General features: G+C 40.1%; 1 protein-coding gene across 3 annotated transcripts in view; it reads right to left on the reverse strand.

Moving 5' to 3' along the window:
* Positions 1–10,888, reverse strand: part of cc2d2a (coiled-coil and C2 domain containing 2A) — a 196,122-nt gene extending 185,234 nt beyond the window's left edge. For 2 of the 3 annotated variants that reach the window (XM_068037967.1, XM_068037957.1), the window contains exons 1-2: positions 10,688–10,888; positions 9,200–9,368 (exon numbers count right to left, since the gene is read on the reverse strand). In XM_068037967.1, coding sequence (XP_067894068.1) covers positions 9,200–9,213 — 14 coding nt within the window. In that variant the 5' untranslated portion in view covers positions 9,214–9,368; positions 10,688–10,888. The remainder of the gene's footprint in view (positions 1–9,199; positions 9,369–10,687) is intronic. The other variant, XM_068037959.1, reaches the window with a different exon arrangement.
* Positions 10,889–11,196: the final 308 nt, after the last annotated feature.

Genomic DNA, 11,196 nt, shown 5'->3' on the forward strand with positions numbered 1-11,196 from the left:
AGGTGGGAGCGGGGCGGGAAGGCCTCCCGGAGCCTCCTGCTCGATCCTACGTCGCCCCCGTGCCACCATCCAACCCGCTGGGGCAGAGTAAAATTCAGCCCATGGAGTCTGAGTCTAAGAAAATAATTCTAGCTTGAATTCAGTTGAAAAAGAGAGGAATTACAGTTTCAAAAGGAAAGAGAGGAAAGAGTTTCAGTTGAGAGGAAATATAATTGCAGAGCAGAAGAGGTGAAGAAGGCAGAACTAGAAAGGTTGCAAAAACCACTCATCATTCAAACCTTACCCCCAATTCAGACCAAACTTTTGATGTATTAAGACACTCACGGTTAGTGCCAAAATTTAACAAGAGTTTGAGTCCTATTTTATCTCATTTGAGAAAATAGCTAACAGGCTAACTGGCCGAACGAATATTGGATCCTCCTCTTACAAAGCAAATTGGTCAGTACAGCTCACGAAACTCAGTCCAGGTCATCAGCAGGAAGCTCTCTTGATTATGAACAGACAAAAACTGCAATATTAAATGCATACGAATTAGTCCCTGAAGCCTATTGGCAACAGTTTCAAAATGCTAGGAAAAGTCCTTCCCAAACCTTTATTGAATTTGAGAGAATTAAATGTATGACGTTTGATCACTGGAACCAACCACTTAAGTTAGATATCTCCTATGAAAATTTGAGGGAAATAATTTTATTAGAAGAATTTAAAAATAATATTCCCTTTAACATACAGACTCACTAAGGGGCGGCACAGTGGTTAGCACCGCAGCCTCACAGCTCCAGCGACCCGGGTTCGATTCCGGGTACTGCCTGTGTGGAGTTTGCAAGTTCTCCCTGTGTCTGCGTGGGTTTTCTCCGGGTGCTCCGGTTTCCTCCCACAAGCCAAAAGACTTGCAGGTGATAGGTAAATTGGCCATTATAAATTGTCACTAGTATAGGTAGGGAAATATAGGGACAGGTGGGGATGTTTGGTAGGAATATGGGATTAGTGTAGGATTAGTATAAATGGGTGGTTGATGTTCGGTACAGACTCGGTGGGCCGAAGGGCCTGTTTCAGTGCTGTATCTCTAATCTAATCACATTGAAGAATAAAGAATTACAAGGGAAAAAGAAGCAACTGGGATGGCAGTTGATTATGAGCTGACTCATAAATCCTTTTCTCAGGGCGAACACTTCCATAATAATATCCAGAGCTCCAGGAAGGACAGAAAGAGAGAGATAATGGAAAAAAAAGATGGGGTGCTAGTGAAGAGAGAACCAAAAGTGAGAATGCAAGAAGCCCTCCACCAGTAAATAAGGAAAGTGCAGAGGGCAGGACTGCTTTCCACAGACCTGTGTGTTCCCTTTGCAGCAAAATAGGGGATATTCTGAGGCAGAGGCTGAGAAACCGCCCGAGTGCTACAATATTAAAATTTAAATCCTAATGAGGAAATGGAGACCCCCACAGTGAGCTTCAAATGAGGAGTGGACAGGAGGGATCAAGGGATATGGGGAGAAAGCTGGAACAGGGTACTGAATTAGGCGATCAGCCATGATCTTTTTTGAATGGCAGAGCAAGCCCAAAGGACCGAATGGCCTACTCTTGCTCCTATTTTCTATGTTTCTAGTTCACCAAATTGTAGTGTCCCCTAAATATCGTTGGTAAATTTTGAGAATTGCCCATGAAATGCCTATAGCTGGGCAGGTGGATACCAGAAAGACACCGGCCTGGATAAACCTACACTTTTATCGGCCACAAACATCTAGTTAACTTTTGCAAGATCTGCCATACCTGCTAGGTTGTTGGGAAACCACAACTTACAATAAAACCAGCTCCATTGATCCCCATTCCTGCTTTCGAGGAACCTTTCAATAGAGTTCTAATCGATTGTGTGTGACCCCTACCCAAAACAGGTTATCAATACCTTTTAACCATCATGGATATAGCCACGCAATTCCCAAAAGCCATACCCTTAAGGCAAATTACTGCCAAAGCCATAGTCAAGGGACTGACCCCATTTTGTACACGATATAGCTTGCCCAAAGAAAGGAACTAATTTCATGACCCGAACATTCCAAAAAGTAGTACAGAGCCTTGGTATTGACCAGCTGAAATCTTCAACATACCACCCACAGTCTCAACGGGCTCTGGAACAATACCAGCAATTCCTGAACCATGATCAGGGCATATTGCTGTGATTACCCCCATGATGGATAAAAGAATAGCTTTCTTGCTGTTTGCTACTAAAGATTCACCAAATGAGTCCACAGGTTTCAGTCCATTTGAATTAGTTTTTGGACATGAGGTGAGAGGCCCCCTGAAACTGATTAGAGAACAATTTCTGGATCAAAGGGTGGAAACCTCACTACTTAAAATTACATGCCCACCTTTACTGAGACGTTTTAAAGCCTGTGCTGTAGCAAAAGAATATCTCAAAGCAGCTCAACAATGCATGAAAAGGGAAGCAGACAAAGCAACTGTGAATTCAAATTAGGGGAGCAGGGTCTAGTACTGTTACCATTGCAAGGTGAACCTCTAAAATCCAGACTCAGTAGCCCATATAGTATAGGGAAAAAGGTGAATAACATGAATTACTTGATTAAAATCCAGAGTGAAAAAAAAAGCAAAGACTGCGTCACATCAATATGCTAAAACAGTACCACAGCCAGGAACCAGATAAACCAGTAAGTGTATGCTAAACAATAAGAGCAGTAGAGGCAGACAACATTAGTGAAGATGAACCAAGTGAGGAAGAGAACCCAGAAAACTCAAAATTTGAATCCCCCACCATAAAATTGGAAAATACAGAAATATTAAGGAGACTAGACACCATATTCGACTATCTCTCGGACCAGCAGAGACAGAACCTAGCAACACTACTAAGGGAGTTCAAGGAAACTTGCAGGGACAAACCAGGTTGCACATCCTTAGCAATGCATGATGTAGATGTAGGAGAGACCTCACCAATAAAACAACACCCATACTGACTGAGCCCTGAAACTGGCTCAGGTCCACACAGAAATCAAATCTATGCTGGACAATGATTTAACTGAACCCAGCCAAAGCAGCTGGAGCTCTCCTATTGTACTGGTACCCAAACCTGATGGATCAACCAGACTTTGCATTGATTACCACAAAATTAATGCAAAACCCTAACAGACTCATTTCCAATCCTCTGTATTGAGGACGGTATTGACCGAGCAGAAAGCTCCACCTATACCAGTAAAATTGACATCTTGAAAGGATATTGGCAAGACCCCATGACCACCCAAGCAAAAGAAATGTCAGCATTTGTCACCCCCAATGGCTTATATCAATGTAAAGTAATGCTATTTGGTTTAAAGAATGGCCCAGCAACTTTCCAAAGACTCATGAACCAGGTAGTAGTTGGTTTAAAGTACTGTGTTGTCTACCTGGATGACCTGTTAGTTTACACTGATACCTGGGAAGACCACCTGAACCATCTAAGGGAACTCTTCAATGCTTTACAGTGACCCCACCTAGTGGCCAACCTAGCAAAGAACGAATTCACTGAGGCTAAAGTAACCTATTTAAGGTCACATTGTAGGCCAGGGTTGAGTGTTGCCCAGGGCAGCAAAAGTGAAAGCTCTAGTAGCCTTCCACATTCCCAAAACAAAGAGGGAAATAATGCGTTTCCTGGGAATGCGTGGGTTTTACTGAAAATGCGTTCCGAATTTCGGCACCATAGCTGCACCTTTGACTTGAAGAAAAGTCCAAAAGTGATGTGGTCAGAGCAGTGCCAGTTAGTTTTTGAAATGCTGACAGCAATATTAACAAATGACCCAGTATTGGCAACCCCAAATTTCAACAAACTCTTTAAGATGGCTATTGATGCCAGTGATGTCAGAGTGGGGGTTGTCATACTCCAAGATGATGTTTCAATCCTAGAAAGGCTAATTGGCTACTTTTCCAAAAAAAAAATCAAAAAAATTCCACCACAGAAAAGGATATATTCGGGCTCCTACTTGTCCTTCAACGTTGCAAAGTCTATGCCAGTAACGGAAATTGAGAGATTCAACTTTATGCCGATCACAAACCCCTAACATTCCTGGTAAAGTTCCAAGTTAAAAATGCCAGACTGTTTCGATGGAGCTTGCCCCTCCAGCCATTCAACCTGAAAATTGCACATACAGCTGGAAAGAACAACATTATAGCAGATGTCTTGTCCGGAACATAAAAACACTGTACAACCAAAAAGCCTGTATGGAAGTCATGACTGGAAGTCTGAGGAATGCATGGGATGATGTGCACATGTGTGCTAGCCTATATCTTACTTCCCGTCACCCTGAGACAAAATTTAAAAAAGACAAAAAATAAAATACTAAAGGAATTTCATTTTTCCCCCTTTTGTGGGAAGGCCTTATGCACGGAAGGAGCTGTGATGAAATAAACAATTAAAAGTAAGAATTATGAATTTAAGTCAACTGTTAAACAAAACCACAAGAACATGGACAGGTGTACCACAGTCAAAATGGAGTAGCGGTCAAATGACTCCTGTACTGGAAATCAACAAACCTATCTACAAAGCTGGAACACGGTAACCTCAACTAAAATAGCTCTGGGGAGAATCTCTTCGGAATTGAAAAGAGCACTACTGCATAATAATGACACTTATTAACATGAATGAACTAACAAAGGATTCTGGAGAAAGATGGACACAAACCAAAATTCAATAGGTGTGAAATAGCAAAATGTTTACAGAATGATCCCCATTCAGACATCAAATGATAGCCGTGATCGCCACATCCTGGTGCATTGTGTGGTCACACCAGGGGAGTGGTGTGTCTCCTAACTGAAACTCTAATGTTATGAATTTTTACCCTAAAAAAGTAACTCGCAGAAGAAAGAGAGGGAGAGATCAAGTCAACACCTTCAGAAAGCAGTCCAGCCAGGGATGGTGAAAGAGATCCAGCCAAGCAAGGATGAAGTGCTGCTGATAATTCTATATTTCAACTTGCTGCAGCAGAGAACTTAAAATGACCACCATTTCCAGTCTGAAGTTTTAACCATCAGAAAGTCTACAATCCCTCAACAAGGTCAAAAGTACAAACACCCAGGCTTGCACCTCTAAAAAAGACAATTCAAGAGAAAATTCAGCAGGTTTACCGTAAACTACAAACGCCTACCTAACTTTTGAACTTTAAACTACTTGCAGTTTTTCTCTCTATCTATCTATTTTTGTGTGAGTGCGAGAGTGAAAGAGAGTGAGTGAGAGAGAGCAAGAGCGAGAGTGTGCGAGAGAAAATAAATGTGTGCGTGGGTCACGTTGTGGCCAGTTCAGGAATTGGGTAAAAATAGTTATTTTTTAAACCGACAAGAAAATCTGTAATTTTTCTTTACTTGACCCGAAAGATACTCAGGAGCTAACGCAGCATTTTAACAAAACACAGTTGAGGTCAGTTGGAAGATGAACAGTTGGAACCACCTATACGCCTTACCAGCTGGCATGAACAAGTCCAAAGATTGGGCCTGGAACAACACAGAACCTGGAAGCTTACGAGGATGACAGAGGTTCCTGGGAGTGGTTCTGTGAACCCACGATGGCCAAACCCAAAAATTATTGGGTGGGGTCATGACTCCCCAGATCCTCTACTGACTGGACTAATGGTACTGTCAAATATCTAACTAGCCATGGTGTAGCACAGGGTATAAATACAGGACCATCTTGTGATCTGAACCGCAAGTTGTGTCTTTCACACATGGCCTCGTGTACTTTGCGCTTTCTGAAGATGGACTGAAACACTTGGTGAGATGAGGCCAGGAACAAATTGTTAAGCTATTGTAGAGTAACAATCAAAACAATTTCAATTTACTTAACTCAATCTCACTTACCTCCTTAAGAAATAGGAAATTAGCAATCAGCCACATAGCCGATAAAAGGCACAGCGTCTCTTATTCGTTCTTGGCCTTTCCTTTCTTTCTAGGCAAACTCGGACTACAAAAAGCTGAGCTTCTGTACTTTAGCTTCCATCTCTAGACCAAGGACTGAAATCTTGATGAAAAACCTGACTGAGACACTGCTTCAGCATTTCTATTTTCACCAGACAGGGTGTGCGGCAATGCTGACTTTCCCCCGGTCACTGATTTGCCAATAATCCTATCAATAAACATGGCTACCTCTCCTTCCCTTCTTAGGATGTGGGTTTAAAGAAAATATTCCCTCCTGTTTTAAAAATAATTCAATAATGGTCTAGGATGAGATAATTGACCCTTAAGGCATCAGTTTGGACTACAAGGGCTCAATGGACAAGCACGTTCAGTAAAATTGATTTAAATAAATGATACTGCAACAAAATGTTGTTACGAATGCGTCCATTTTTTTGTTAGTTTTTTTTTTGAGGACGTAGATTTTAAAACTGAAAAGGATTCCAGATGCTGGAACATTGTGTTTTTTTTTAAAAAAGAGGTAATCAGAAGGTGTTTTGGACTGAATGTTTTCAAAACAATCAATTACTGGAAGAATCAAGAGTGCTAAAAACAAGCCCTTACTAGAATTCACCTGTCTTCAGATAATTACCCAGAACGGGCCTTTTTTTGACTTGGGGAAAAATGTTTACAAAAGAAATGACGGGTCAAGATTTATAGGGGTCAGCAGGCTTGACTCTTGTGACAGTTTTTGGTTTTGCTTTGGACAGTGAGTTGGTGATTATGGACAGTGTTAAAAAGACAGCTGGAGAAAACTTGCCAAGGGAGCAAACCCCACCTCAGCTTGTTCCATCTCTTTAGAAAGCCTGCCAACTTTTCCATCTCCAAGAAGCACTGAGAAGGAGGTGTAAGCAACTGCCTGAAACCCCTACTGCAGCATTTTTCTGGAAAGCCTGCCCAAACTGATCTTCAAAGTCACCTGACAAGAACTGTTCTAGGAAGATCCCAGTGACAACCATCTACGCATATTTGGGACGCCAAACCAAAACAAAGGACATCTGACATATTTCCATATCTTTTTTTTCTTCAAGAATTACCAAGTATTTGGCCACAATATTATTTCTGTCGGTTCATTTTTGTAATAGAGCTGTAAAGAGTAAATCTCTATTTTTTCATCTAACCGGTGGGTGTGTGTGTGGAGCTAAGGTAAAAAGGGAACTTTTATATTTCAATCTGTGTGCAATGATTTGCTTCATTACTGATCATGTCTTGTTTTATAATAAGCTGCTAATTTTGGTGTTTATTAAAGAAACCTGGTTGGTGTATTTTGGGATAAAAATAGAGTCTATGATTGACTGTATTGGTAACTGCGAAAAATTTAAATATACGTTGTGCCCTGTGGAGAAGTGGAACTAGAAAAACAGTGCACTTCTCCCATCTCGGTCATAACTACATTAATAATTACACTGAAAGCATTTAAAGAAAACCACATAACTACGTAACAGCTACTTTTATTCAATTTTGAAAGCAACATTCCACCTTGATTCAGCTAAAAAAAAACTGCATACTACGCACTTCTAACTGCTTTGCTATTAGCAATGAACTGTCAATTACAGATTTCGCAATGTGACACTCACGTGGAGCGCAGCAAATGAAAAACCCAAACTGAAGAGTTATAAAAATTGCCTTTTACTTCAAAAAGTGGACAATGTGCTGCAAAATGGCTACCGAAGGTCAAACGACCTGGCTCTGTATATTCAAACTGCCTTATTGTTTGTTAACAAAAGGATACATGCCAAGCTAAGGGGGTGTCCATAACACACATCCTGAACCTAACAAGAGACATTTTTGAATTGAATGGGTTCTTCCGAAACAAAGAAGGTGTGACATCCTGGTCCATTGTCAGTTACCACAGGAGGGGGATCTTCACCCACAACAGAGGCACCATTTTGATCTTAAAAAGTAGCTCTCTGGAAAGAGAGTGGGAGAGAATCAGATCATCACCATAAGCCTGTCCAACTGAGAGATCCAGCAAAAGCCAAAGAAGGAGCCCTGTTGTGAATTATACACTTCAACTTGTGCAGCAGAGAACTGAGTGATCCCCATCTCAACCACCAAAGAAATCTACAAACCACCCAGGCCTGCAACCTTAAAAGAGAAATTGACCTCTGGGAAGATTTAACATGTTTACTGTGAACCCCAAACACCTACCTCACTTAAAACCGCTTAGCCTTTTTTCCTATCTATCTATTCTGTGTGCATGTGCGTGCGTGACACGCACGAGTGAATGCATGTGTGGGTACGATTGTGACAATTTTGGCTGTGAATTTTGTTCAATAAACTGTTAATCTTCTGTTTTAAACCTACAAGAAAACCTGTCACTATCTGTTTCTTTGACAAATAAAACACAAGGGGTTAAAACCCTATTAACAAAAAGACTTGCTGCGGTCAGTTGGGAGGCGAACAGTGGGAACCACATACATCCCTCACCAAATGATCATAACAGCAGTTTCCTAACACAAAGATCTTAAATGCTAAAAAAAAAAAGCACAAAATACAGCCTGACCTATTTGTTATTATAATCAAGATGCAAAGTTCAAATATTGTCACAAAATATTCTTACCTTCCTGCCTTTCAAACTTTGTATCTCATTTACATGCACGTCAATCTTGCACACCTTTTCTATCTAATTGAATTCCTGTTCCCTGTGCATATATTTTAAGACATTATTCATTGGTTTGAAAGAAGCACTGGATGAATTTTGTCTTTGTTAGCTAGCATAGGGAGGTTGGTATTGAATGGAAGAGCAGGAAATTTAACTCAAATGATGATTAATTGCACACCTCACTTACCATTACATATTATAACACAGGCCACAGCGACTTTATAGGAGCAATTTTGATTAATTTGTCTTCTTTGAATTTTTATATAGTGCCATATCATTGATATTGTTCAGTTTTGTTTGGGAGGATTTTATGGGAATTTCTCATGTGGTTTACAATGTTGTTGGAGCACTGACATCAAGAATACAGCAGGAATAAATTACATCTAAATAAGATAAATGAGTATATACTATTAGCATATCCGTGGTAAGTCATCGTTGCTGGGTCAATTACCTAACATCATGGCTGTGCCTACACAAACTGCAGTGGTTCAAGAAGGTGACTCACCACAACCTTCTCAAGGAATGGGCCCATGTACAAATAAAAGTCCAAACCCACTGGACATCACTATTACTATCAAATGAAAAATCTGAAACTCCCGCAATGTACTATTGTTAGCCCTCATCCTGGAAATTAGAGTGAGGAAAGAAGGAAAAAAAAGCTGTTTCACTTACTCTGTGGAAGCCATTTTCTTCAATTAATCCAATGATCACGTGGCTTGGATTTTCATTCAGCCTTCACTTAGAGCCACACAGACTAAGTATAAACTTTAGTCATCTCCAGTGTTCTATATGCATACTGCAGTAAATCTGATGTATTCTATTAAGTGGTCTCTAATGCCTGCTAAAAACAATTATATTGGAACTTAAGTCACGCATTCAGTATTAATATAATCAAATGAATCCCTTACAGTAAAGAACTTACTACTGAACAATAATATGAACCAAAAATACATATTCATAAAGTGGAAGTTATTGCAAAAATCTCATTCCGCTGGCCTTTACCATTAATTAAGCTGTTCTTCTGCTCCTAAAGTTATGGAACTGCTGTTGGCTTTAAAAATCAAATACCTTGCTGTCCCCAGCACAGCATTCTTACATACCTAAGCAATAACAGAAGTGAATGGTAAATTGTGACTGAGATTAAGCACATTGAAGAATGAAACTATTATGGTTTAAAAATCTAATAATAATTTTAAGTATACCTGGCTTACTTTTTAAAAATTCTCCAAAGATATTGCTGCAAATATCACCCTAATTTGTGATCTTACGAAATGATTTCTGTCAGCAAAGAATTATTTGATAAACCACATGGCATCAAAGCAGAAAGGATAGCCAAGATTAAAAAAAAAGAACAGGTATTATAAATTAATTCACTCTGGAAAAAAAAACATTTGGTCCTGAAAACAATAGTTTAAGCCATAAATTTGGGGACAAACCTGAACGTTAATCATCAAAAATAACTGCTGCTTGGATATAGGCAGATTACAAAAATGGTTGCAAAACAGACTAAAACTTCTTAAAGTCCTCTATAAGGAATCTGTATATGGTTATATAAATTGAAAAAAAAACACAGGGCGACCCAAGATGTGCAAATTGCATTTCAATCCTTCTAGATGACATTTTCCAATATAGGGCACGTGAAAATTTCATATAACCAAAACGATTACGTTTTAGTTAGGAAAGAACACATTTCGTGAATAAACATATTTGCTGGCGAAAATTAAACTGAGGGGAGATACACACCTTCAAAACAACGACTTGCATTTATATAAGGACATTTCACCAAATTAAATGCTCAAGGTGTTTCACTGGAGTTGTTGACAAACAAGATTTGACACAAGCCACATAAGGAGATAAGGTGTAACCAAAAGGCATAAGTAAGGATAAAAGTAAATACGCTATTTAATTTGGACAATCGGCATAGAAATACAGGGCACAATTACAACACTCACAAGCTTCCAGTAATGCTGGAGATTAGAAGGGGGAAAAAAATCCACAACTAAACAACAGCGGACATGTCGACTCCTGGTTAACATAGCTGATTCAATGTCAGTTGGTATCTATAAAAGAAAGTTGAATTGATTTCTGCCGAGAAAAAAGAACGGTGAAAAGCAGCCCAGGATGGAGAGAGGGAGACTGGAGTTCAGATAACTCACTTACATTGTAAATATTTCTGATTTAGTTTCTCCTTCAATAATATGACCCTGAATCTCCACTGACGCTAGATGTGTCCAGGAAACCACTCGCTTAGTAACCACTGCTCAACCTAACTCAGGCGGAGCAGGAGCAAAGCTGCAACCCGGGAGCCGGCGCCCAGGAGCGGAGCTGTAACCCGGGAGCGCACGAGCCTGTTGGAGACCTTCCCCGTCAATCATCCGATAATGTTACGTTGATTGTCTGGCTACGGTGGCCTAGTTGGAGAAAAGCGAAATCGTAACTTCACTAATCTCTTTTTGCCAAATCCGCACAACAGCTCATAATACCTGTAATAATTGAGGATGAGTGCATTGTGGAAGGGAGAGAAGGATCCTTTTAACCCATTCTAAATTCTGTTGTTTCTGAGCTGTTATGGTCGCGCGTTTACTCCAAAACGAGTGTTTACTCATTCGGCAGATCTCCAACACCATCGCTCCCCAGAAAAAAATGTTGGAAACATTTAGCATGTCAGT

This window comes from Heterodontus francisci, chromosome 1 (assembly GCF_036365525.1).
Source record: "Heterodontus francisci isolate sHetFra1 chromosome 1, sHetFra1.hap1, whole genome shotgun sequence".
Classification (NCBI taxonomy): domain Eukaryota; kingdom Metazoa; phylum Chordata; class Chondrichthyes; order Heterodontiformes; family Heterodontidae; genus Heterodontus; species Heterodontus francisci.